Raw genomic sequence first — 25,967 nt, forward strand, 5'->3', positions numbered from 1 at the left:
AGCCCCGCACATCATGTGCCCGCGACTTGATGTAGGATTCGTGCCGCGGTGAATATTTAAGACGATGTTATATCACTGTGTTTACAGGACAGTGTTAAAGCAAAACAGTGCAATCTATATAGCGCATTAACTGAACACAACTGAACACCACTTCGCACACCACCGCGCTCTTGTCGCTCTCGTTGTCCAGGCCCTCGCGTAGGCTTAACTTGCGCTGAGTACAAATGATCGCACTAGCATTAATAGTTGCGTCAGTCGCCACGCTGGCGCAGGGTACGTGCTGCAAACGCGCACTGTCATCATCGAGCTCGTCCTGTAGTAGCAACGCTCCCTTGCTCGCTCGCTTGATGTCGCGCCGAAGCCTTGTCACCTTTGAACGCCAACTTGGATGCGCAGGTCAGATGTCGCCGAGCGTTTACGGCGGTGCTTCTGGGCCAATGCCTGCTCCAGCCTATGCCCCCGGGTATTCCTCACCCGGGTATTCCTCACCATCGGTCTACAGCACTTACCCACCGCCGGCGCCCGTCTACGGCGGCAATTCGCCCGTAGCTCCCACCTGCACCACCGTGACCGGCTGCCTCACCGTCAATGCCTCATCGGGCGGCGCTCTTGATGCCTTCAACCTCACCGCCCAGAACTGGGTCCCCGCCAGCCGCGATGCTTCCAACGCGGCTGCCGGCCTGCTTTACGAGTTCGGCGTCGCCGCGCCCCTCGGGATGAGCGGTGCGTACGGTTGCTGTGGATTCCTGTAAATCCGGGCAGTAGTTGCAATGGTAGCGATCGTAGCAATACGTTGCATGATTGATTGCGTGTGCACCAAACAGCTTCCATGTTCTGCTCTGCTGCTCGTCCTTCCCGCCACCTTGCCAACTCCTTTTCCTTCCCGCACCGTCACCCTCGTGTTGCCCATACATCGCAGGTAACTTGGCCTACACCCCCTACCGCCCCTACAGCCCCGTCCCCAACTTCGTGATTCAGGGCCTGCCTGTGGGGCTGGTCGACTTGTACGTGTGCGTGCGCGCTGCTGGCTCCGCTTCCTCCCAGCTGCCAGTGGGCCCGCGCGCATGCGCCAGCCTGCGCGTCAACATCAGCGGCCAGGTGGGTGTTGTGTCATGGTAAAGAGGTGATGGAAACTTGAGCGTGGCGAGAGGCATCAAACAGCGGGGTGCTCACCTGTCGCTAAGTGAATTCATGTCATCCAAGTATCCTCTTGTGGACTTGCTCTGCACACTACGGGACTGCACAACCCTGCCCTTTCCGTGTCCTATCACCCCCATTGCTTGGTGGCTACCGATACCAGGGAAGGGCACACGCCGGCAGTGGCACACGACAACCTGTCTCTCCCTTCCCACTTTCCATGCCATTCCTCCACCAATACCACCTCACACACCACGCCCCGCACAGGTGTCTGAGAGCCAGGTGATGGACCAGCTGTCCGCCATCGCCGCCTTCACCTCCACCATCGACCGCCCTACCGGCACCAGCGCCAGCGTGGCGGCCATTGTGGTGGCGGTGGAGGTGTCCCAGCGCCTGGCCGCGGTGGCAGCGCTCACCAACTCCTCCAGCTTCGTGGGCAACGCAGGTGGGATGGGGATCACGGCATTCAGCTCGGTGGATGGGCAAGCAAAAGCTTGCAAATCCACCATCTGGGTTTTGCCTCAACCTTCGTCACCGATCACGTGCACCGACCTCATGCAAGCTGGCAGTGCTGACTGACTGGCTGGTTCGCACCTTCCAACCCGTTTCTCTGCTGCTCATTCCTAACAGGCAACTCCAGCACGTACAACTCGAGCCGCGCCTCCATCACCGGCCTCGCCACCGGCCTGCTCCAGGATGTCGTGGACCTGTCCGCCGCTGCCGCCGGCGGCCCCTCTGCCGCCGCCGCCACGCCCGCCACGCTTGCTGCGATGGGCGCCATGAACACTCTGTGGCCCCTGTCCGGCGACTCCAGTCGCACGCTGGTGATCAGCCGCGTCAGCGTGATCACGGCGCCGCTGGCGTCGCAGCAGGTGGCGGTGGAGGATGCGGAGCACGTGGTGGGGCTGCTGACTACCATCCTGACCGACGGGCCGGCACTGGTCCTATCCAGCGCCTACGGCAACGCCACCAACAGCACCAGCAGCGGCGATGGCAACATGGGCAACAGCACCCAGATGCAGGGCGTGTCTCAGGCCGCCAACGCGCTACTGATGGCCGTCAGCGACAGCGCCGCCTACCTCACCCGCGGCCTGATCAACGGCGCCCCCGCCGACGGCACCCCCGTGCGCATCGCCACCGCCATGCTCGCCGCCGCCGTGCAGCGCGCCACCGCCACCCTGGCCGCCGCCGGCATCACCATCAAGGTCGCCGCCGCCGCCACCGTCACCAGCCGCCACCGCCACAGCCGCCACCTCATCGCCACCTCCGACCTCGGCTATGCCGCCAACGCCCAGGTGTCCGCCAGCCTCAACCCGGCCGTGGGCAACCTGTGCTCCTCCGACCCCACCTGCTCCTCCGCCGGCCTTGGCGTGGCGGTCACCATCATCTCCGACCCCTCGCTGCTGCTGACCTCGCTGGGCGGCTCCGCCGCGGTCCTGGCCGCGAACCAGAGCGACTTCATGGCCGGCAGCAGTGTGCAGGTGTGTGTGCGTGCGTGCGTGTGTATGTGTGTGTATGTTAGGAAAGCTAAAGGATGTGGGTTTTTGCAGTGTGTGTACTTAAGGAGTGGGGTGTGACCCCTTCCTTCATGTGACCTCACCATACCATACAATGATTGCCCGCCTGACTCTGCTACCTCTGCAGCTGGTGTCGCCCTTGGTGCGGGTGACCGCGCCCGGCCTGCCCTCCACCGCCTCCAGCCTGAACACGCTGCTGTACCTGGACGTTCCCGTCAACACCTCGGCTGTGGCCGCGGGCGGCTCCACCGCCAAGCGGGTGCTGGTGCGGCTGCAGGTGCGAGCACATGCTGGATGGGGCAGGAGGGATGGACAGGATGGGAAGGGAGGGAAGCGGGGGGGGGGGGGGCAGAGCATGCTCAGCCGAAAGAGGCACGGATGCGCTTGCGTCTGGCTTATAAACGATGCTCGCTGGATGCGTGCCTGACGCTTGTGCCCCGCTCCTGCCTGCCCGCGCCCCCGGCGGATGGACAGGACTACAACCTGGGGACTGCGGATGCCAGTGCGGGCGTGTCGGCGTCTCGCTCCACTACCGTCACCTCCAACTCCACCACCGCCGCCGCGGACGGCGTTGTCAGCGGCTACAGCAACACGCTAGGTGCGTGTGTGATTGTGTGCGGGCGCGGGTGCATGTGTGGGGGTGCGTATACAAAGCCTACGGCGGTGCCACCGTTTCTCCTGCCCCAAATGCGCCACCACCATCCGGGTACCTCACCGCCACCACTGCAATCGAACCGCGCGCACTTGAAACTTACCTGTACCGCTGCCACTGCCGCCGCCGCAGGTGACTTTGTGGTGATCCAGTACAACACCAACGGAATGGGCCAGTCGGGCGGCGGCGGTGCCGCGGGCCAGTCCCTGCCCTCAGCCCTGCTGGCCCTCACCTCAGCCGTGGGCGCTGTGCTGATGGGAGCACTGCTGCTGTAGGCCGTAGACATCTAGAAGCGACAGGAACACTTGGGAGTTATTAACGAGCGTGTACTGAGACGATTGTACATAAACACGAGCGACGAGCGACGCGTCCGATTCATGCGCGTGCGGCTGAGAGGATTCTGAGGCCGAGCGTTGTGAACTTGTGATTGACACCACCACGTGCCGGGCGTGTGTACGAACGTGGGATGCGGGATGCCACCACACGGATATAGCTGTACGGGTTATCGAGCGATGTGAGTATTCTTGTACATACCTACATACGATTCAAAGCCGCATTGGTGCGAACGGGTAGAGCGACCACGAGCGTGTACATACGGGAGAAGAAGGAAGGATGTGGGCTTGCAGTTGAGCCACTGCCGTGAAGTGGTGAGCGAGAGCACCGGCATGAAAGCCGGAGGAAAGGCATGTAACGTGACACAATACAAGTGTACGATCGAAGGGGATTTCAAGCATTGCGGCATGGACCGTAAATGTGGGAGGCCCCTCATCCGTGGCCAACCACATAGGACCACATCGCCATATGGAAGCGTAGCAACAGGACTGTGCGCCGTGAGCAAGCGCATTTGCCGCTTACCATTGTTTTGTTGTTGTTGTGAGCGCTACCCTGTCCTGAACTCCCGGTAAGCAAGAACAGTGCGCGTGTTGCCTCGCAAACATCGTAGCCGTCGACCGACCTGGACCGACCAGGGGGGCCGCTCAACAGCGCCCAGCCACCCCTTTCCATGCCATGTGGACAGCCAGGGTCCACGCAGGGCGGTGGGGGCAAGGAGCTGGAAGATAAGCACGGGTTAGCTCACTGAACTTCGGGCCTGGGTGTGGGGGGAGAGCTCGGCGGTTAGGGCAGTGGGGTTCGTGCCGGGCGATTGATAGACGTGTCAGGACGAGCCGGTAGGCAAAGCCCAACTTCGGATCTACGGGTCAATTTCCAAATATAACTTGACTGCGATACAGGCAGTCCCGGTGGAAACATGAAAACACTAGGAACCGGGGTGTTGGACTGACACAAAACTCGAAAGTCTAAGTTTGCCAATAGACTAGCCAGGAGTCTTCTACTTCATTATGTCGGGTCCATGGTAAAGCTTTTGAACATTAGCGGCGAGGCTGGGCGGCAGCATAATGCTTCCAGGCTGGTGGCAGGACGTCCAGGCGTCTATCGCAGATGCCGAGGAGAAAGTAGGTTTACTTTTATTATGCGACGGCGCCAAGCTCGTTTCGTCATGCATTTGCTGAAGCTGGCTTCATGCGGACAGGTGTTGCTGCTCGAGGACCAGGTGTTTAAAAGCGCAGTCCACAAGCGCAAATGTCAGGAGATACTCCGCACAGCACGGAGGGGTCTGGCGTGCCTTGTTCGGGTGAGCGAAGGGATGCGCGACCGCAGGGTTTGCGTGGCAAGTCGCCCGACTGGAAGCGGGTTTTTGACGCCAGATTGCTAGTGGTGGCGCTGGCGTACGTTTCTGTGTGCGTCATGCAGGCTCTACAGCCTTTCGGCCCTAGAGCCTTGCGTTTGGGACCCGCTTGCCTGACACCTTGCTTCGGCCGCCCGTACACACGCTGCTGGGCGTGGCAGCCCCCCTTTCCCCATTCTCGTCCTCCTGACCCCCCTCTACTCCACCCTCCACCCTCGACACCTCCGCCCTCGCCTCCTCCACCCTGCCACAGGCTCAGGGCAGCCCCGCTGCGGACCCGGTGCAGGTTCTGCTGGGCGCGCGCCATCTGGGTCAGGCGGCGCAGCGGGCGGCGGCGGCGCTGCAGCCCTGTGCCGCCGCCCGCGACTCGGCCTGGCTGAGGGGGCTGGCGGCACTGAGGCGGAGGCGACTGCGGCAGGTGCTCAGGCGAGTGAGGGGCGGGGAACGGGGAGGAGAGGGAGGGAGGGACGGGGGACGGGGCGGGTGTGGGGTCGCGGCGTGCGGTGTCCGATGCGTGCTGAAGTTAGGAAAGGACGTGGACTCGTGGAGCGCGGGGCCGCGGTATGCCACAGGGTAGGTGGCGATGCAGGCCAGGGCAGACCACCCAGTTTCCCCTCCGCACAGTAGCCCGCTGACACCACCGGCGCCCCCTTTTCGCGGATCCCAACAAAATCCAACCCCACAGCGCTGCCCACCACGAGATAGAGGGCGCACTGGATCCAGAGCTGCAGGCGTTGCTGCTACTGCCGGGGGCGGGGCCAGGTTCGGGGTATGACGGACTGGGCGGATTCGACGCCGTGGGGGAGGGGTCGGATGAAGAGGGTGAAGGATACGGCGATGATGGCGGCGATGGAGAGCTGGAGGGGAGCTGGGGCGGGGGCGGCGCATCGCCCTCGGCTGCTGGTACTGGCGGTGTTGGCGGTGGCCGTCCGGGCCGGGTCTCGGGCAGCACGGCCCGGGTGCACGCGCTGTCCACCGACCCCACCGCCACGTCGGCAGCCGGCACCGGCCCTGCAGCATTAGCATCAGCGGTGACAGCACCAGCGGGAGGCTTCAGGACAGGGGCAGCAGTGGGAGCAGCGGAGGGCGCTGGCGCCGGACCGGGCTCAGGAGGGTCCGCGCCTGCGCCAGGATCTCTCAGTGCGCCTGAGCGCGCCCACACCACTGGCGGCGGCGGCGGCGGCGGCGGCGCCCGGGCCAGGCGGGGCAGTAGTAGCATGGGCGGCGGCGGCGGTGGCGGCGGCGGCGGCCGGGGGCGGCTGGATCCCTACCGCAGCCTGATGCGGCTGGGGTCGGCGCTGCATGGGCCCGGGCCGCTGCTGGGGCGAGTGCCGGGCACCTTTGATCCGGGGGCGGTCAGGTGGGCGCTGCAACCGGCGCATGGGGGGTGTAGGGGCGGAATGGGGAGTGTGTGTGTGTGCGTATGTGTGTGTGTGTGTGTGTGTGTGTGTGTGTGTGTGTGTGTGCCTGGGGGTCACGCGCAGTCAGGGCACGGAAGGGGAAGCCAGGAAAAGCGGGCAGCACTACGCGGTCGGGGCTTGTTGGCGGCTTGGAGGCATCGGAATTACGGTGGGCACCTTTCCGTCCCTGCAGGCCCAGCGACGGCCGCGCGCCCGTGGAGCGGCTGTGGTTCATGCCGCACGAGCACGTGCCACAAAACAAGACGCCAGGGGAGCACCTGCCGCCGCCGCCGCCTCAGCCGCAGCAGCAGCAGCAGCAGCAGCAGCGCTGCAACAGCACAGGCGTCGCAGCGGCGGCGGCGGCGCTGCGGCAGCAGTCGTGGCGGGTGGGCAGCGGCTTCGGCTTTGGCGTGGGGCCGGGGGCGGGGGGCGGGGCGCCGCAGGAGGCGGCGGCGCCCACCCGGCTGATGGCGGTGCTGGGGAGCCCGTTCATACAGGTGCGAGCAGCTGTGTATAGGCGGGTCGGCGGGCATGGTGGGCGGGTGGGCGGGTGGATAGGTCGGCGGGTGTGCGGGCATTGACGATGGGGTGACTTAAATGGCGGGCAAGGAACAGGATCGAGCGGACACCGTCCTCTTCCGCCCCGCCCAACCCCAACCCCGCTCCCTACACACTCCCCTCCCCGTTGTCAAAGTTAAGGCCACGCTCTCCTCCTCGCTCTTTTGCATTTGGTTCGGTCTAGTTTGGGCTGGTATTGACAACGCCATCCCTCGTCATGCATGGAATCCCCCGGCACCCTATGCAGCTGGAGAAGAGCGCCCGTCTTGTGTCCGTGCCCACGGTGTCTGTGTCGGTGCTGGGGCGTGCGGGTGGCGGCTGTCTTCTGGCCTACTGCTCCTCGCTGGGCGACTTCCACACGCGGCTGCCCTTCGCCAGCGCGGCGGAGCACGTGTCGGGTGAGGTGTGGGGGTGGTGAGGTGTGGGGGTGGCGAAGAGTGGGTTAGCATGGTATGGGGGTGGCGAGGATCGATGGATGGGGTTTGTGTGTATATGGGGAAAGTGAGAAGCTGGGATGCCTGATTCCCAAAGCAAACCCTGCAATAGACCCGAAACGCAGTGACCAGCAGGCGGCACTCCAAGCCTCCTTACGGCCATCCTGCCCACTGCCCTGCCTGGCATGGACGGCTATCCCCCATAACCCATCCCCGCCTGCTGCCTACTTCGCTGCGCTTCTCTGCACCAATCTGTGGCATCCCCCCCTCCCTCTCGCTCGCCCTCTCCCTCTCCCTCTCTCCCTCATTCCTGCAGCCGCCGCCGTGGACCGGGCCTCGTGTGTGCTGTACACGGGCCACGGTGACGGATCCATCACCGCCGCGCCCTACGCCCAGCCCGCCGCCGCCGCGCCGCCCGCCTCGTTCGCCTGCACCAACGCCATCATCACAGCAATGGCGGTGGAGGGCCCGGGGCGGCTGTGGGTGGGCGACGACACAGGTGGGCGCGTGGGCACGGTATGTGGGCACGGTGTGTGGGCACGGTATGTGGGCACGGTAAATGGGCACGGTATGTGGGTGGATGAGTGGTGGGTGGGTGGGTGGGTGGGTGAGTGGGTGGGTGGGTGGGTGGGTGGGTGGGGCGCCACGGCCCACAGGGGGCTAGAGATTGGGAATTGGACTTTGGGAATGGCAGGCTGCAATGGCGTGGACTGAAGCCTGCACCTGCCTTGCACCTGCCAACCGATGCATCCGGCATGCACCCCCTCCGCCCTTCCCCTCCTCCTTGCCCCTCCTCACCTCCGCCCAGGCCGCATCATCTCCTACACCATCAACCCCTTCACCGCCCACATGCTGCGGCCCTTCGACGAGCCGGCCCCCGGTCTGGGGCCGCGCGCCGCCACCATGCCGCCCCGCCCCGGCGCCGGCGGCCGGAACGGCCTCGGCCTGGGCCTTGGCCTCGGCCTCAGCTCCTTACGCCCAGAGGACGGCCGGGATGGCGCCGAAGCTGCGGTGGGGGGCGGCGGCGCGGGGGCGGCGGCGGCCGCTGCCGCCAAGGGGGCGCGGCAGGCGGCGCGGGAGCTGGGCGCAGCGGCGGGGCAGCTGGGGGAAGCTGCAGGGCAGCTGGCCAGCGACCTGGCGGGGCGGGCGGTGGAGCTGAACGCGGCGCTGGTGAGCGCGGTGATCCCCTCGCCCAAGATGCTCACGGCCATCGTCGCGCACCAGGTGGGCAGGGCGGGGTGTTGTGCTCGTGTCTATACATGTGTATGCGTGTGTGCGCGTGTGCGAATGTGTCTTGGGGCGGGCCGCACACGTGGCGTGTGGCGGGAACAGGGCCATCGCGGGTGCGAGCAGATGTCGGGTCCAGATGACGCGCTCTTGTTCTGATGTTCGTTCGCGTACGGCAATCAACCACCTCCCCACGCACTCTGCCGCTGCACCCAACCGATTACACCTCCTCTACCTCCTCGCAACCACCCGCCATCCGCACACGAAGCCACTCACCCACTCTCCTCCCACTACTCGCTTGGGTGCAACCCCTCACACCCCTCACACGCCTCCTACCCCTCACACTCCTCTTACCCCTCACACCCCTCCTACCCCTCACACCCCTCACACCCCTCACGCCCCTCACGCCCCTCACACCCCTCACACCCCTCACACGCGTCCTACCCCTCACACCCCTCACACCCCTCCTACCCCTCACACCCCCCAGGGCCTGGTGTTCGCGGCCAACGACAAGGGCAGTCTGTGCCTCATCACCTCCGTGGACCGGCGGGTGCAGGTGGGAAGGCAGAGGGGTGTGTGGGGGGTGGCCACCGTGTGTGTATGAGGGCTTGAGTGGGGCGACGCGGGTCGGATAGGGGGCAGGGGGAGTCCGGTGAGAACCCGAACAACACGGGAGGGACGGGCGGCGGGCGACAATGCGTTCCATGCGGTGTGTGTGCTCACACTGTGTGTCCGCATGCTCCCACCGCCCCGTCGGCACTGTAAACATGTGATGTAATGACTCCGTTCGCCATGAAGGGATATGGTCCCCGTCTTTGTTGCCTCAGGCCGTGGCCACCAACGCCGCCTACGGCTGCATGACGGCGCTGACGGTGATGCCCTGGCTGTCCGAGTCAGCACCCGGCGGCAGGAGGGGAGCTGCGGGAGCAGGTGGAGGAGGGGGCGGCGGCGGTGGAGCAGCGGGAGCAGGTGGAGCAGCGGGAGCAGGTGGAGGTGGGGGAGCAGGTGGATGTGGGGCCGGGCTGCCGCCGAGGGCGGGTACCGCAGCGGTTGGCGGCCGCACCGGCAGCGCTGCTGGCAAGGTCGGGGAGGGCCAGGGGGCGCGGGGAGCTGAAGTCGCACAAGACACAGGCGGCGGCACGGCAGCGTCCCCGCCGGGCCCCGAGGCTGTTCAGACCGCAGGCGCGGAGCCCGCATCCGGCAGCGCCGCACCTGCGGTGAACGGTGGACAGCCGCCGAAACCAGCAGAGCTCGGCGGCTGTGACGCGGCTACAGCTGATGAGAAGCCCGCGGGGGCGGCGGAGGCGGGCGCAACCCCGAAGACGCCGAGCGGGGAGGGCGGAGCGGACGGGAAAGCGCCCGAGGCTGCGGGGACGGGGGCGTCAGCGGAGGCTAAGGACGGGACGGCGGCGTTCCTGCGGCGGCGGCTGCCCTGGCGGCTGCTGGCCGGCACCTCCCAGGTGAGGCGGGGCCGCAACGGCGCATCCTGGCCCATCGCACAAATTGGATGGCTGCCTAGTTACATAGCTTAGCGCCGAGATTGTACGCAGGCAGTTTGAGCCATGAACCTTTAGCCGCATTCTTAGCTTCTTTGTTTGCTCCTTTGTTTGCTCCTTTGTTTGCTCCTCCATGCTTTGAACAAATCGATCGCATGAATGGCTAACCCCCCCCCCGGTAACAACGCGTCTACGCTGCAACTGTACCTGCCTACGACTTCACTTCTTAATTAATCATGAATGTAACCCCTCCCCACAGGGCAGCGTGTTGCTGTGGGACGCCACGCAGCAGCAGCTGCAGCTGGTGTGCTGTGTGGTGCGCGGCCCGCACCTGCCCAAGCTGCCCAACTACCACCTCATTCGGTGAGGGAGAGGGAAGGGGAGCGAGGGGACCAGCAGGAGAGGCAGCGCGGGAATGGTATGGACAGGTTGTGGAGTTTACGAAGGAGCGCGTGTCGATTGTGCATCGCCACGCGAATCTGCACTTGTGTGCTAGTTGCAGTACTTCCGTTCCCCGCCTTGCTAGCCATGCCTCTCTCACATCTATTCTTGTCTACTGTCTAGCCGGGATTCCCTTCCTGTTTCCCGTGCTTGCTCCCCGTATTTTATCTTCCCCGAAACGCCGCGTGTTTCCTCTTCCCCGAACCGCCGCGTGTTCCCTCTTCCCCGAAACGCCGCAGCGGCCTGTACGTGTACCCGGAGCTGGGCCTGCTGCTGGCCGCCCAGTCCGACGGCCGTCTGCTGCTGGCGCCGCTGCCCCGCAAGTCCCACCTGCCAGCAGCCCTACAGGAGGCGGAGGAGGGACTGGCGGTGGCGGGCCGCCGGCTGGCGTCCGTGACCGGGGCGATCGGAGCGGCGGCTGCAGCTGCGGGGACGGAGCAGCACCAGCCAGGCGGTGGGAGGGCGGGTGGAGGAGCAGGAGGAGCAGGAGGAGGAGGAGGAGGGCGAGCGTCCTCGCTGCGAAGTCAGGACCGGAGCGGCGGCGGCCTGGATGACGCTGGCATTGACTACTCCAGCGACGAGGACACGGTGCGGTTCCATGTGCGTGTGTGTTTTCCCCGCGTGTGCACCTCCTGCGTGTGCGCCCCCCGTGTGCTCCCCGGGAATGCGGAAACGAACGCAGCAAAGTGCCACTGGTCGGTGGCGCGTCAAGTTCACCAGCCTTGCCACTCCCTGACACCCATTTCCGGCGCCCTTTTCTATCCCTCATCCCCCCTTCCTCCCGCAGGTGCCGCAGCTGTCGCTGCCCGTGGCGCGGCCCCGCGCGCACAAGGGCCGGCTGACGGCAGTGGACGCCTGCGGCCTGCGGCTGGCCACCGGCAGCAGCGCGGGCGGCGTCAAGGTGTGGGACGTGCTGGAGCTGAGGGCGGGCGCCGTCAACGAGGTGAGGGGGCGGCGTGCCAGGCGGCACCGCAGGCTCATTCGGGCGAGATGAGCAGTGGCGTTGGAGGCGGCGGGTAGCAGTAGGAGGGGACCTCAGAACGTGAGCGTGTTTGCGGTGGCAGTAGGGCTACCGGTTACAGTGGGGTAGGTGCCGTACTGCAGTCAACGTCTGTCCTGTACTTTACTATCACCACCACAATCATTGCCACCGCCACAATCACCGCCACCGCCGCCGCCACCACAACCACCCAATCGGCAGGGCGTGCCGCTGCCGCCGCTGCCACCCCACCTGGACGCCATCGCCGCCGCCGCCGCGGCCGCCGCGCAGCCCACCCATGGCATGCGCTTCGCCAGCATCGCCTGCCGCACCCTCATGCGCTCCGTGGGCGGCGCCGCCGCCTCCGCCGCCGCCACCGCTACCGCCGTCACCGTGGCACCAGCAGCTTTAGCACCAGCAGCGGCAGCGGCAAGTGGCACCGCTGACACGCCTACTGCTGCAGCCGCGGCTGCGGGTGCGGGTGCAGCTGCGGGTGCGGCTGCGGGTGCGGGTGGGGGTGGGACGCAGCCGTCGTCGTCGCCGCGCTCGCAGCAGGAGCTGCAGTCCACGGCAGACCACTCGGAGATCGCGGTGTCGCTCCACCCAGGGGTAAGCCAGCGCCTGGCCACCAACTGTGCGTGTGTGTGTGTGTGTGTGTGTGTGTGTGTGTGTGTGTGTGTGTGTGTGTGTGTGTGTGTGTGTGCGTGTGTGTGTGACCTGGTTGTCAGAAGCTTGCCTTCCACGCTGGAATAACGTATGCATGTGTGCACCTGGCCCGGGATTCGCAAGCTCGACTGTATATGAGTATATCCCTGGCGGACTGTCGAATGGTACCTTCCGCAGTGTCCTTGATTACCAGCCATAATCACCTGCACCTGTGCGTAGCCAGCAGTGCGCTTGACCAGTGAGGCAGTGACCAACCCCCTGCAACATTTTTTGCACACGCGGCATGTCTCGCAGCTGTTCGGCGGCGCCCCCTCCGCTTCCTCGCTGCCCATTGGCAACGGGTCAGCAACCGCCGGCAGGGCCTCCGATGCGAACGGCGTAGCCTTGGCGTCAGAGGCTGCGGCCTCGCCCTTCGCCTTCATTGCCTCGGCAGTGGCAGGTGACGACTGCCCCGCCTCGCCGTCAGCGCTCTTGCCGGGCTCGACAACAGCGGGCGGCGCAATAACGGCGTCGCCCTGGGCAGAGGCAGGGCCGGGGCAGGTGGCGGCGGCTGCAGGCGCAACAGCCGCGGCAGCAGGCGCAGCAGCAGCGCCTTCAGATGTGAACGGCGTGGCGGCGGCGTCGGAGGCAGCTGCATCGCCGTTTGCATTCATAGCAGCGGCGGTGGCGGGTGACGAAGCGCCATCTGGGTTGTCGGCATCGGGGCCTGCCCGCGGCGCGTCGGATGTGAACGGCGTCGCTGCGGCCTCAGAAGCCGCAGCGTCGCCCTTTGCCTTCATTGCAGCGGCTGTAGCAGGCGACGAGCCACGCTCTGCGACGTCGGTGCTACATCCCGGCAATGGGGCGGCAGTCAGGGCGGGGGCAACAGGCGCAGCGGCTGGCTGTGCTGCCGAGGGCTCGGGCCTAAATGGTGTCGCGGCAGCGTCGGAGGCGGCGGCCTCGCCCTTTGCATTCATTGCCGCCGCGATTGCGGGAGACGGGGTGCCAACTGCGGCGGCCTCTGCCGTCTGGCGGGCACCGGGCGCAGCAGGAGCGTCTGTGGCCCCCTCGGACGTCAATGGTGTCGCGGCGGCGTCGGAGGCGGCGGCATCGCCTTTCGCATTCATCGCTGCGGACATTGTGGGAGGGGACGGCCAGGCGACTGCAACGGCTGCATCCACGTCAGCAGCGGCAGCAGGGTCCCAGGCCGGCAGCAGCACACCTACTGCAGCTGGAAGGGGCACAGGCGGCGGCGGCATCAGCGGCGGGTCGGACATCAACGGCGTCGCGGCAGGGTCGGAGGCTGCAGCCTCTCCCTTTGCTTTCATCGCGGCCGGCATCGCAGGAGATGTCGAGTCGCAGCCCAGCCCTCGTGCGCTCAACACGCCCAGCGGCGGCGGCGGCGGCGGCGCACCGCGCAGCTTCGGCGCCGCCGCCGCCGACGCCACGTCCGCACCTGCCGCTGCCTCCGGCATTGACGGCGTCGCTGTGACGTCAGAGGCCGCCGCCTCGCCGTTCGCCTTCATTGCCACAGCAGTGGCAGGTGACGACGGGACAGCCAGCGCAGCCGCTTTCGCGGCCCCGCCCAGGGGCCCCTCCGCCGCCGCTGCGGCATACGTCCGCGCAACAGCAACTGGTGCCGCGTCAGCCAGAAGCGCTGGCGGCACCTCGGATGTGAACGGGGTGGCCTTGGCGTCAGAGGCGGCGGCCTCGCCGTTTGCCTTCATTGCCGCTGACATTGTCGCGGACGAGGGGCAGGCGTCGGCGCTAGCGGGCGGGGCTAAGGCGGCGGCGTTCGGTAGCACGGGCGACGGCGGCGGAGCCGGCGGTAGCGGTGCAGGAAGAGGGGCAGTGACGGGGGCGGGCGCGGCCCCCTCTGACATCAACGGCGTCGCGGCGGCGTCAGAAGCGGCCGCCTCGCCCTTTGCCTTCATCGCCGCAGCTGTGGCAGGCGAAGAGATGGCGGCGCTGGCGGGCGGCACTGCCGCGGGCCCTGCGTCAGCGGCAGCGGCAGCGGCGAAGGGGCGTGCTGGCGGCGCGTCCGACATCAACGGCGTCTCGGCGGCGTCAGAGGCGGCCGCTTCGCCGTTTGCCTTCATCGCCGATGTTGTTGCGGTTGAGGGCGTCAGCAGCGCTACCCCTGGGCCCAGCCGCGACGCGCCGCCGCAGCCGCGGCGGTGGCCAGTGTCCGGCGGTGGCGCCGCCGCCTCACCGACCGACGACTCGCCGTTTCGGCAGGCAATGAAGGCCGCCGCCGCCGCCGCCGGCACGCCTTCAACGTCGCCGCCGCCATCGACCAAGGGCGGCAGCGGCGGCGGCGCGGTGCCGGCGCCTGCGATGAGCCCTCTGGGTAGCCACCACTACTCGCACCTACACGGCGGCGGCCACGGCAGCGCGGCGGCGGCCGGGCAGGGGGGCGTGCACGGGCGGACGTCGCGCGACGGCGGCAGCGGCCGCGGCTTCCCTCATCAGCACCCATCGCAATCGCACCCACACACGCAGCCGCAGCAGCTGCGTAGCCCTGGGCTATCCCACACCTCAGGAGCTCCTGCCGGCGGCGGCGGCGGCGCCACTGGTGCCGGTGCAGGCGGCGGCTCCGCCGCCCCCGGCTCCGCTGGCAGCCCGGCTTCCTCCAAGTTCCCCTCGCCCTCATCTTCGCAGCTTCAGCTCGCCACCGCCGCCTCCAACCCCTCCGGCCCCGTGCCGGCCCTCATGTCGCAGCAGCTGCTCAGCGGCGGAGCCGTGGCCACTGGCGGCGGCATGAGCGGCATGGGCGGCGGCGGCATGGGCGGAGCTGGCGTGTACATGGCTGGCTCAGGCATGGGGCCAGGCGGCGGTGGTGGCGGCGCTGGGGGTGGAGCTGGAGGAAGTGGATCTGGAAGCGGGGGCGGGGGCGGACCTGGCGGGGTCGCCATGGGCACGACGCCCTCGGGCGCCTACGCGGCGGCGGCGCGCGCCATCGCCGCCGCCACCGGTCACACACTGCCGGGCGGTGGCGGCGGCGGGTTGGGTGGCATGGGCTCATTCGGAGGCGCGGGGCCCACGGGGCTGGGCTTGGGCATGGGGCTGACCGGCATGGCGGGAGGCGGCTCGGGGGCGGGAAGCCCCTACGCCTTCAGCCCGCGCGTCACCACACAGGTGTGTGCCGGTGGCACGGGGACTGGGCAGTTCGTGACCTTGACAATCATGACGATTACGACTTCTCCGCTAGGCACATCGTGTAGCCCGTAACGCTATCTAAAGAAACGCCACATACAGGTGCCCCCCACGCCCTTCGACCGCGCCAGCGCCAACGGCCCTAGTTTTAACGCCAACGGAAACCTGCCGGTAACCGCCAGCCACTACCGGAACATCAGCATGGGCGGCGCCAGCACCAAGAGTAACATCAGCCTCGGCGGCGGCGGCGGCGCTGAGGCGGCGCTGTACGGCGGCGGCGCTGGCGGCGGCGGCGGGTCGCTGGTTTCCGTGTCGTACGACCCAGTCAGCCAGGGGCCGGTGCTGGCGCGGCACCCCATGTCCACCTTCATCCGCAGGTGAGGGGTGGTGGTGGAGGGGCTCCGTGCTAGCCGCTGTTTCGGCGGCTGGCCGGACCCGGTGGGGGGCTCCACCGGTGGGGGCTGCACGTGTGGCGACTGCACGGCGGCTGCTGTTGTTGCTTTGGGCCTGATGTGTTGCGGCATGATGCCATGCGTGAACCATGCCGTACCCATGCGGTGTCCCCGCGCGCCACGCACGTGCCACACGCGCCACCCCCCCCCCCCCCCAATTGCATTTAGCCCACTATCAGCTTGGGCTGGTATTCACAACCCAACGCACTTCACACACTCTCTCTTTCGTTCCGGTTGTAACGCACACACACACACACACACACACACACGCGGGCTCGCTCGCTGCAGGTCGGACCTGCACTTCATCCAGGAGATCGGCTGCGGCGCCGAGGGCCGTGTGTGGAAGGCGCGCTGGCAGCACATCGACGTGGTGCGTGTCCGGGGGCACGCGGGCGCACCAGGCGGGCGCACGGGCGGATGGGTTTGCGTTTTGCAAATGCATGCGAGTCCTTGTGTGCACCTGCTGTGCGTGTCGCCTCCATCGGTGAGGCGGTAGTGCTGCACCTCCCTGGACGCCCCCGCGCGCCTCTTTGTCGCTGCCTGGCGCATGCGGACCTCACCTCCCGCTCCTCCTCCCTCACCCCTCACCCCTGTCCCCTCTCCCAATGTTTAAACCTTGCAAACCCTCTCCCCTCAGGCCGTGAAGGAGATGTTCCCAAAGGTCTCCATCCTGGCCAAGCTGCAGGGCGCACTCAGGTGCGGACCGCTGGGGCTGGGGGCCGGTGGGGCTAGGGGCTGGGTGCAAAGGTGCTGGGGGCTGGGAGGGGGCGACCGAGAGCATACCCCGCTGCTCGCTTCGCCTTGCGCTGTTCTTGCATAAGCAGAGGGCTATAAAATGTCGAAAATCGTAACTGAGAAGCCCCCCACCGCTTGTATTTCCGCGTACAGGCAGCAGCAGGCGCAGCTGCACCAACAGCAGCAGCTGCAACAGGGCCGCGCCAGCACCACAGGCGCGCCGGGAGGCGCCTACAACTCCCCGGTCCCCATCCCTCATGGAACCGGAGCCGCCGGCGGCGGCGGCGGCGGCGGCATCTCGGGCGGCGGCAGCGCCACCGCCGCCGCGCGGACGCTGCAGTGGGGCCTCTCCCGCGCGCCCACACTCCCCACCCTGCCGTCGGGCACCGCCGCCGTACCCGGGGACGCTACTGCCGCCAGCGCAGCGCCGGTGGGCAGTCCAATGAGCGCGGCTGTAGCAGCCGCGGCAGCAGCAGCTGGTGGAGCAGGTGGAGGCGGGGGCGCGCCCGAGCACCTGGGCCCTGGCTCGGCCGTCGGCACCCCCACCAAGGCCGCAACTACAGCCGCTACAGCCGGCGGCGGCAGCTCCAGCTTCGCGCAGCAGCAGGCCCAACAGGCGGCCATGGGCGGCGGCGTGCTGGCGGCGGCGGCGGCGGCGGCAGGGCCGCCGTCACACGGTGGCGGCGGCGGCGGCGCCGCCAGCACTTACGGCACCAGTGTCGCCGCGGTGACGGAGTACCGGTCCCTTCGCTCGACCAACTCCACGGTGCCGTCTGCATCCACGCTGGGCTCATCGTTCATGGTGGGGGGCGGGATGGGAGGAGTGGGCGGCGGCGGCAGCGGCACGGACGGCGGCGTTGGCGGCGGCGGCGGCGGGGTGGCGATGGACGTGGATGTGGCCTCGGTGATGAAGGAGGTGCGGGCGCTGGCGCAGCTGAGTCAGCACCCCTGCATCGTGCGCTTCATCGGTGGGTGGCGGTGTGGGCGGGTGGGTAGGAATCTTGTAAGCGTGTGGCTGTGCATGTGTGCTCAGTTTTCCAGTGCCAGGAGACGCTAGGAGCGTGACAACGTAGCACCCTAGAACCTCGGGCTTTTTCTGGTGTCGTACATAACCTGCCACGTACATGACCTACCCCCTCAGGCATACAGCCACACATGCGCACAGGCACAGCCACACTTCCCCATACCCCCATTCGCTCCGCCACCTGCGTGCAGGCCTGTGCATCGAGCAGCCGTTGATCGTGACCGAGTACTACCCACGTGGCAGCCTGTTCGACCTAATTCGCAAGGTAGGTTCTAGGGAGCAAGGTGGGGTGTGGGGGGGTGGGCGGGGGCAGTCCACTGGGCGCCTGCTCGGGACCGCCACGCGCTCCCTCCATTCCCTACAGTCCCCGCGCTTCCCTGTGGGAACGGTGGAAACACGCCGCTGCGCCCCCACTCTGCCGCCTCTGATCTGCCCCCGTACCCCTGCCCGCCCTGCCGCTGGCCTATCGCCGCCCTGCCGCTGGCCTATCGCCGGCCTGCCGCCCTGCTGCTGCCCTGCTGCCCTTCCGCCGCCCTGCCGCCCTGCCGCCCTGCCGCCGCCCTGCCGCCGCCCTGCTGCCGCCCTGCCGCCGCCCTGCCGACCTACCCGCAGGCCGCCATGGGCGAGCGCGAGTCCGTGGAGGTGCTGGACTGGCACCACCGCCTGTGCATGATGCACGACGTGGCGGCGGGTGGGTGTAAGGCGGAAGGGATGCCGGAGGGGCTCTTTGGGCTGGGGCACCTGTGGCGCCGTTAGATGCGTGGTCCCGCCTCCTGCGCACTCTTGTCATCCTCATATTCGGCCGAGCATTGAACAGCTGCTCCGCTCCCGCCGCCCCTGCCGCCGCCGCCGCCTCCACCCCACTCACGCCCTCCCACACACACAGGCATGAGCTACCTTCACAGCCAGAACTACCTGCACGGCGACCTGCGCTCGCCCAACGTGTTCGTGGTGCAGCAGGACCGAGTCAAGATCGGCGACTTTGGGTTCGCCAAACTTCTGGGTGAGCGGGGAGGGAGAAGAGGGAGGAGAGGGAGGGTGACCGTGGAGGGTGACGGGGTCAGCCGTCCATGAGTGACGAGGTGAGTAATGTACCGCCGTGATCGACTGGCCACTCTTGCCCGCATCGCTTCCTCCCTTTGCCAGGTGATGGCGGGCGGGGCAGCGCCAGCACCAGCACCAGCGCCAACCCGCGCTGGGTGGCGCCCGAGGCGCTGCAGGTGAGCGGTGGCGTGGGTGCGGGGTGGTGAGGATTGCTGCAGAGGCGGGGCGGTGTGGTTGCAGCCAGGTCCCCATGCAGCCACGGCCGTGTGCGGCCGCCCGGGAACTGAGCCAAGCACACGGCCGCCCAAACACACACAACCTTACAACCGGCGTAATCACGGCCACCACCCGCGGAACCACCCCGCTTGCTCTCTCGCCCTTCCCACGCCGCAGGTGGGGCGAGTGACCCGCAGCGCCGACGTGTTCTCATTCGCCATCGTGATGTGGGAGGTGCTGACGTGGCGCTTCCCGTACGAGGAACACCACGACATCCAGGTGGGTGGTTGGTTGGTTGATTGGTTGGTTGGTTGGTTGGTGTGGTTACGGGGTGGTTTGCAGTTTTGCACCATTTCCAGTACTGAGGGTACGTACGGTCTTTTGTGTAACTTAGAGCATGCGGTGGTGTACGTGCAGAAATGGCCGAGCTGCACCACACCGCAACCTGTGCCCTTCGAGTATGTGGGACTTACGCGCCACACAACCCCAACCGCCCAACTGCCTCAACCGCCGATCGACCCACTCCCACACACCAGGTCATTGTGCGCAAGGCGCGTGAGCCCGGCTTCCGGCCGCCCATCCCGCCGCGGGACCAACTGCCGGGCCTGCCGCCAACCGCCGACCTGGACGGCTACGTACGGCTGATGCAGCAGTGCTGGCAGTACGACCCAACCGCCAGGTGCGCCGTACGGACTGCCCTGCCCGCAGCCTGTGACCATCCAACCGGGCCCGCTGCCGCTGCAATGGAGGCAACGCTATGCGCACAGGTTGCCTTGCCTTGCCTGGTGCTGCCGCCATCAGCGCTGTGCTCACTATTTCCCTCCTCACAAAAACCCCACAGGCCGAGCTCCGACGAGGTGGCGGAGCGGCTGGATGCGCTCAAGTGCGCCAGCCTAGCTGCCAGCACCGAGGAGGCGGCGGCGGCGGCGGCGGCCCGGGTAGACAGACCTGGCGGTGGCGGCGGGGCCTACATGGGCCGCTCGCTCACCGCCACGAACCTGTCACGTGCCGGCAGCAACGTCTCCCGCGCGGGCAGCAACGCCAGCCTGGCCGCGGGGTTCGCGGCGGGGGCGGGCGGAGCGGGCACTGTGGGAGGTGGAGGTGGAGGCGGAGGTGGTGGCGCCGTGGGTGCGGGCGGCTCGGGCGTGAGCGCTGCAAACAGCCCCGTGCCTGGACACCGGCGCTCCGTCAGCAGCAGCGTGCTGCCGCAGGTGGGTTACATTCAGGTTTAAAGGTTTGTTTGTTTCTTTGCTAGGGACAGTGGAATGAGACACTGCCAGGCAGCGCATGCTGTTGGGGTGCATGGGCGTGTCACCGCTTACCCCTCCCCTCCGCCGTTGTATCATGTTCCCACACACTTCAACCTTGCGACACCCCGCCGGTGCGCACACGCCGTATCCTACCCCTCGCAGGTGCCCACCGGCGGCAGCGTTGGCGGCGGCGGCACCGGCAGCGAGCGCAACGTCAGCGGCGGCGGCAGCTCTGCCTACAGCGGCCGCGGGGGCGGCGGCGGCGGCGGCGGGCGGGGCCCGGGGCCGTCTCTGCTGGGCCTGGGCGGAGCCGGGCAGAGCGGGCTGTTGCGGCCGCTGCCGGAGGCGGAGCCGGCGGATTGGCCGCAGGGCGGCTCCGCGGGAGGCACCCCCACCGCCTCCACGGGGGCGGCTACGCCGTACGGGCTGCCGCCGCGCTCCCGACAGAACAGCGGCGGCAGTGGCTCAGGCGCCAGCAGTGGTGCTGCTGGTGGTGGAGGCGGCGGTGGCACGGAGGCGGGCGGGAAGTGGGGCACGGCGGGCCTACGTGTGCGTAACGCAGCCGGCGGTGGAGGGGCCGGCGCGCCGCAAGGAGCCGCTGCGGTGGGGGCCGGGGGCGCTGTCACTGCTAGCCCGTTCGCAGCGGCGGCTGTAGGCGCCGGCAGGGCGGCCGGCACAGCGGCGGCGGGCACGGCGGCTGCAGCGGGCGGGGCGCTTCAGACGGAGCCGTCTCGGACGCGCGACTTTGGGACCTGCGTAAGTTGTCGCGGAGCGCGATGCACACTCATCTCTTCAGTTTTGCCCGTTGGACCCTACTGTCTTTGCCCATGGCGAGCATTCGACGCGTGACCTGTATCCTCGGCATCCGTGTCATCAAAGTGCGAAAACATGTGACCTCGCATCGGGACACTGCTTCCGCCGCCACTGACAGCTGCCGCTTACCGCCGCCGCTGCCGCCGCCGCCTGCAGGTGATTGCCGACAACGGGGCACTGCGCAGCGTCCACAGCTCAGAGCTGCCCGCCCTTGACCTGCAGCTGCAGCCACCGCAGTTAAATTAAAGCAGGATAGCCAGGAGTGATAGCTAGCGGAGACGCCCACAGGTTGGGTACGTCGGAGGCGTAAGCGATCGCCGCTGTGGGGGCTGCAGTGGCGCGGCAGTAGGAGCAGGCTAGCAGCTAGCCCAGAGGCGGTGAGCGAGCGAAGGGTGATGCGTGCGACGTACGGTTGGGGCGTGTGTGCAGCATTGCAGGCAGACCGGTGTGAGCACATGGAACCAATGCACACCTGCAAGTAGCCGAGTAATTAAGGCTAGGTATTACGAAACCTTCGGTGCGATTATTCATGCGGCGTGGTATCTTCCTCGGACTTTTGTTTGCGCGCGGCTGTGGCTTGGGGCGTGCGTGTGGGACGTATGAGATTTAGAGTATGGGAGGGAAGTGGCATGGATACGGTTAAGGAGCGGTTTGGATGCCAGCCCAAACTAAACCGAACCCAATTCAAATGAGCCCGGGGGGCGCGGGGCTCCTTCATCATGAATTTGTCGCCCGTATTCTTACGGCTTGACAGCACTGGTGTGTTTCGGTTCGTAGGCTTTCGTGACTTGTGCATGATTATTTGTACCAGCGCCAGCGGTATGCACAGGTGTGCGGTGGGCGTTGGCGGGCACGGGGCCGCGCCTGCTTTGTGGCGCTCTACTGGCCTTGCGTCGGTCTCGAATTTGCAATGCCTGTCATTCTTAATATCGGGCATGTATCATTTAGGTGTTTGAGTCTTACACCGCACGCACGCGGAGGGGACAACACAACCAGCTGGGCAAACGAGGGATCCTTGCTTGCCCGGCTTGTCAGCGTGAAGACATTTGTATGTTTATCCTGAAATATATCCGAGCATACTATCAAAGCGCCACGTATGATGCGGCGATGAGTGTACCAAAGGCGCCGGTACCGCGAGGTATGTCTGACACCTAACCCGGTTTAGGTTACGATTACGATTGCTTGCTTTCGTCTGTGGAGTTTGCCCTCCAAACAAAAGGCCTTCCTTGCATATGCTGCATGCGATACTTGTTATTGACATGCAAGTCGCCATGCGTGCGTTAGTCCTGCTGGCGCTCCTGGCGCTTCCATCTGCCATCGCGGCCGCAGCGGATGCGCCGAGCCTGCAGCTCCCGGCCTTCAAGCTCTCCGACCTTCAGGCATGTTGACCTATCACATGCAGCTAAAGCTGCATGCCGCTCGCATGCAAGGTTGGAGCCAACGTCGTTCGCTCGCTCGTCCGTTTTTGCCAATTTCCGTGGTCACTCGCGTGCACGTCGCGCCCTGCACCTTGCAGGCACCAAATGACGCCACCCTCAAGAGCGTCGGCGAGGCGACTGCCAGTCTGGGCATGTTCGCCGTGACGGGCTTCAGCGACGAGGCAGTGGCGCACTCTGCCCTGTCCTCGCTCGTGTCCTGCGCTGCCCGCAGCCAAGTGTCGCTACGCCAGGTGGGACTCGATCGCCCCTGTTTCCCTCTCTCCCCCTTCCCCTCCGCCCTTCACTCCCTCCTTACCAGGCGCATGTAGACTCTGGCTGCTGCCCGCTGATATCAGTTGAGCCACTTCGCGTGCCCTTGATCCGCTCGCAGGTCAGGATGGACGACGGCGCCACACGCAGCACACTCGCCACCGCCACCACCGGCAGCGTCCCGCAGCCGCTCCCCGCCGATGCCGTACGGGCCTGCCCCGACTTCGCAGTGGCTGCCAACCGCCTGCGCGCCGCCGTTGCCGCCACCGGCGACGCCTACGCCTCCATCCTAGACAAGCTCATGTACGGCAGCAATGCGTGCGCCCATGCTAAGGACATGACTGTTTCCAAGCCTGCTGGTAGCAAGAGCCTTACTAATGACAGGGCAGTCATCCGGTCAGTCGCGGATGGTGGTGCTATTGCTGACGGGGCCGCCGGTACGAATGAGGAGGCCCAACAGCCGCGTTGCTACTCGGCCGCCGTGCGGGCGGCTGAGTCCCTGGAGCATTTCCACGTGTTCACCCCCGCGCCCGACAAGGCACGTGCTGGCGCTGGTCCTGGCAATGGCGGTGCTGGTGCCGCTACTGAGCACACGCTGGGCCTGCATTCCGACATTGGAATGTTCCTGGTGAGTGCGCGACTGTGCATGTCTGGGGAGCGCGCGAGGGTGCGTGGGGTGCAAGAGGAAATGGGCAAGGGGTGTGTGCGTGGGATCGGAGAGTCGGGCAGATGGCCGGGCGCCGGTACAAGCAAGCAAGGTGACAGCTGTGGGATCAGCACGGGTGCGGTACTGTAGTACTTGCCTGTACTGATGGTACGGCACGGTACATCCTGCGCCTGCCTGCACCGTACATACAAGTACATGGCACGAACGTGTCCTGTCTATATGCATTCTGTGCGCCATGGGGCTACGTACCTCTTTCCGTACCTCTACTGCTAGCCAGACCGTCACGCACCCCCTGCTGCTTGCGCTCGTCCTTGCTCTTGCTCCCCATCCAACACGCACCTACGCCCCCACCCCATGCCCCATGTAGGTGATGAGCCCAGCAGAGCTGTTCAACACCGCCTCCGCCTCCGCCTCAAGTGCATCACCCAGCAGGGGCAGCGGCTGCAGCCGCAAGCAGCAGGCGCCCCGCCGCGCCCGCGACCTGCTGGTGCAGCTGCCGGATGGGCGCCTGGTGCGGCCGCTGCTGCCGGAGGGCGGCGCGGTACTACTGGTGATGAACGGCGAGGGCCTGACACGCTGGATGCGGCCTGCTACCACCGGGTGAGGACAGATAGATGTGTGTGCGATGGGACAGTGTCAAGGCAGGTTGGTGAAGTCCCGAAGGGTGCAGCTAATTCCCATAGCCCAGAAGATGGCAAACAATTTGAGGACAGATAGACGGAGGACGAAGCATGTCACAATGGCGGAGCTGGCAGATGCTGGCTGAAGGGAACTCCGGGCCGTAGGGCAGGGCATTTCCTCATTTCACGCTTTGCCAGTCCCAACCTCAATCTCACGCGAAGGTTCGCCTGTCCCCCGCCCCTGCCCCCGTCCCTGCCCTCTTACCAACCTCCCACCACATGCCCACGCACTGTGCATGTACCCTCCCTGCCTCACAGGCTCCAGCCCTACAGCCCCATGCACGAGGTTCTGTCCACCGACATGGGCGGCGGCGTGCGGGCCTGGTTCGGCCGCATGTTCATGCCGCCGCCCTCCGCCCGCTTGCAGCTCACGTCCAGCACTTCCACAGCCGCATTAAACACGGCACCCAAGACGGCACCCGCTAGCACGGACGCTGTGGCCCTGTCAGCGGAGGGGGAGTCCATTGCTGGAGCGGTGGAGGCGGCGGCAACGCAGCGCAGCAGCAGCGGGGTGATGATGTCGTTTGCGGAGTACCGGGCCCTGACGTACGAGCTGTTCAACACGGGGCGTGGCGCCGCCGCACCCTCGCTGGGCTGCTCGCCGTCGCGGCGGCGGTTGGTGGACGAGGGTTCGTGTGGTGCGGACCAGGTCGGTTTGCGAGGGGGTGAGGGACGGGGCGGTATGTATGGGAGAGGGGATACCCTACGTGCGCAGGTAGGCCTTAGCTCGCAGGGTGAGGCAGGGGCCGTGTATCACGGTCCATGCTTGCCATGCAGCCCCCGTCCCCTCCTGCCCTAACCTAAACCCTAAACCCACATGCATCACACGCCTACGTCTCCCACACCACCCTCATCATCGCCGAGCATGCTGCTGCTGCAGCTCTTGCTCACTCCTCCTGCCCGCATATGCATGTACACACGCGCCCATGTTTCCATCCTTCTGCTTTGTGCTCTCCACCCACGCAGGTGTTCTGCTGGCACTCATGCATGGACATCACTGAGGCTCTCAGCTGCAACAAGTCCGAGATCATCTGCCGCGACCCAAACACTGACAAGCAGTGGCCGCAGGACTTCCCCCCACTTGTCGCCAACAGCACCCGCCCCGGCCACTGCAAGAACTGCACCCTGGCTTGTCCTGCCAGCCCGCCGCCGCCTTCGCCTGCGTCGTTGGTGCCGCCACCGTCACCGTCGCCATCGCCGTCGCCGTCGCCTTCTCCTGCGCCACGTGCTCGCCCCTCTCCTCGTAAGCGGCCCTCCCCCCGTCCCCGCCCGTCCCCCCGCCCGTCTCCCCGCCCGCCGTCTCCCCGCTCACGCCGCCCGGCGCCTGCGTGAGCGGTAGCGGTGAGGTTCTCGCAATGGTCGGATTGAGCCAAGCATTGTGTGTTGTGGTGCTTGCTTAGCACGCACAGCCGGGCATATCTTGCAAGCGCCTTCTATTGAGCTGTTTGTTTAGGTATGTCTAGGATGGACTCCATCGAGTGCTCCATGCATGTGTAGCCGCATGAGAGGCCCCGAACGGCTACAAACTAGGCATTTTGGGTCCCTAACGGGTGCCGTGGGTGAGAATGTGGTTGGGGATCCTCTCGCTAGTGGTGGCCTACCCCTGGAAGGTACAAGCCCTGATTGTGCTATTTGGGCACGGTAGCTTAATAGGATACAGCACTTAAAGAACTGAAACATTGGGGGTGTGGCGATGCTCCCTCTTGAGGGCTGTGTCAAGGCCTCAAGGGGTGTCAATCATGAGCGCTGAACAGATACGAGTAGGACATGCTAGCTAGGACGGAGGTCTGAAGGTCCAAGGCCCCTGTAGCATCATGCGTGTGTTTTAACTATGGCGAAGCCAACAACGAACTTGCACCTTTCGCACGGTGACTGGGCATGCATGTCACGGAAGGCAGGGGACTGCTGTAGAACCGCCTTAGAACTAGTTGAAATACTGCCTCTCCCCAAGGTCTGTCTCCCGGTGCAGTGCCGGAAACCGTTGTCCAGCCCCGGAGCCAGCAACCTCGGCAGCAAGCTTCGTGCATGAATGTACTGTATGTCTGTTGCCGCTGCTGGACGCGGCTCCC

At 66.4% G+C, this 25,967-nt stretch overlaps 3 protein-coding genes across 3 annotated transcripts; all 3 read left to right on the plus strand.

Moving 5' to 3' along the window:
- The first annotated feature begins 94 nt into the window (after window positions 1–94).
- Window positions 95–4,001, plus strand: CHLRE_05g235950v5 (uncharacterized protein). Its single transcript, XM_043062254.1, has 8 exons — window positions 95–273; window positions 397–723; window positions 920–1,098; window positions 1,405–1,582; window positions 1,768–2,618; window positions 2,782–2,931; window positions 3,129–3,252; window positions 3,439–4,001. The coding sequence occupies exons 2-8, from the start codon at window positions 438–440 to the stop codon at window positions 3,579–3,581; spliced, it is 1,911 nt and encodes a 636-aa protein (XP_042924818.1). The 5' UTR covers window positions 95–273; window positions 397–437; the 3' UTR covers window positions 3,582–4,001.
- Window positions 4,002–4,554: 553 nt separating this feature from the next.
- Window positions 4,555–21,946, plus strand: CHLRE_05g236000v5 (uncharacterized protein). Its single transcript, XM_043062255.1, has 28 exons — window positions 4,555–4,760; window positions 4,838–4,939; window positions 5,247–5,419; window positions 5,679–6,353; window positions 6,587–6,890; window positions 7,199–7,349; window positions 7,702–7,884; window positions 8,194–8,609; window positions 9,100–9,168; window positions 9,440–10,072; window positions 10,368–10,471; window positions 10,789–11,137; window positions 11,337–11,492; window positions 11,751–12,137; window positions 12,489–15,311; window positions 15,432–15,706; window positions 16,070–16,151; window positions 16,419–16,477; window positions 16,670–17,484; window positions 17,732–17,805; window positions 18,153–18,231; window positions 18,427–18,543; window positions 18,687–18,760; window positions 18,978–19,079; window positions 19,337–19,479; window positions 19,642–20,011; window positions 20,213–20,806; window positions 21,020–21,946. The coding sequence occupies exons 1-28, from the start codon at window positions 4,704–4,706 to the stop codon at window positions 21,107–21,109; spliced, it is 9,456 nt and encodes a 3,151-aa protein (XP_042924819.1). The 5' UTR covers window positions 4,555–4,703; the 3' UTR covers window positions 21,110–21,946.
- Window positions 21,947–22,034: 88 nt separating this feature from the next.
- On the plus strand, window positions 22,035–25,966 carry CHLRE_05g236039v5 (uncharacterized protein). Its single transcript, XM_001697755.2, has 6 exons — window positions 22,035–22,242; window positions 22,380–22,532; window positions 22,673–23,179; window positions 23,586–23,818; window positions 24,157–24,547; window positions 24,865–25,966. Exons 1-6 carry the CDS (start codon window positions 22,135–22,137, stop codon window positions 25,228–25,230), a joined length of 1,758 nt encoding a protein of 585 aa, XP_001697807.2. The 5' UTR covers window positions 22,035–22,134; the 3' UTR covers window positions 25,231–25,966.
- Window position 25,967: the final 1 nt, after the last annotated feature.

The sequence above is a fragment of the Chlamydomonas reinhardtii genome, chromosome 5, assembly GCF_000002595.2.
Source record: "Chlamydomonas reinhardtii strain CC-503 cw92 mt+ chromosome 5, whole genome shotgun sequence".
Classification (NCBI taxonomy): Eukaryota; Viridiplantae; Chlorophyta; class Chlorophyceae; order Chlamydomonadales; family Chlamydomonadaceae; genus Chlamydomonas; species Chlamydomonas reinhardtii.

Bases quoted from the DNA above. Each gene is read 5' to 3' on its own strand.
- CHLRE_05g235950v5 (XM_043062254.1), top strand. From the start codon at position 438: ATGCCTGCTCCAGCCTATGCCCCCGGGTATTCCTCACCCGGGTATTCC. The intron at 724-919 runs GTGCGTACGGTT...CATACATCGCAG, and splicing joins CGCGCCCCTCGGGATGAGCG to GTAACTTGGCCTACACCCCC. The intron at 1,583-1,767 runs GTGGGATGGGGA...CATTCCTAACAG, and splicing joins CAGCTTCGTGGGCAACGCAG to GCAACTCCAGCACGTACAAC.
- CHLRE_05g236000v5 (XM_043062255.1), top strand. From the start codon at position 4,704: ATGCTTCCAGGCTGGTGGCAGGACGTCCAGGCGTCTATCGCAGATGCC. The intron at 11,493-11,750 runs GTGAGGGGGCGG...CCCAATCGGCAG, and splicing joins GGGCGGGCGCCGTCAACGAG to GGCGTGCCGCTGCCGCCGCT. The intron at 20,012-20,212 runs GTGGGTTACATT...TACCCCTCGCAG, and splicing joins GCAGCAGCGTGCTGCCGCAG to GTGCCCACCGGCGGCAGCGT.
- CHLRE_05g236039v5 (XM_001697755.2), top strand. From the start codon at position 22,135: ATGCGTGCGTTAGTCCTGCTGGCGCTCCTGGCGCTTCCATCTGCCATC. The intron at 22,533-22,672 runs GTGGGACTCGAT...ATCCGCTCGCAG, and splicing joins GCCAAGTGTCGCTACGCCAG to GTCAGGATGGACGACGGCGC. The intron at 24,548-24,864 runs GTCGGTTTGCGA...CCACCCACGCAG, and splicing joins GTTCGTGTGGTGCGGACCAG to GTGTTCTGCTGGCACTCATG.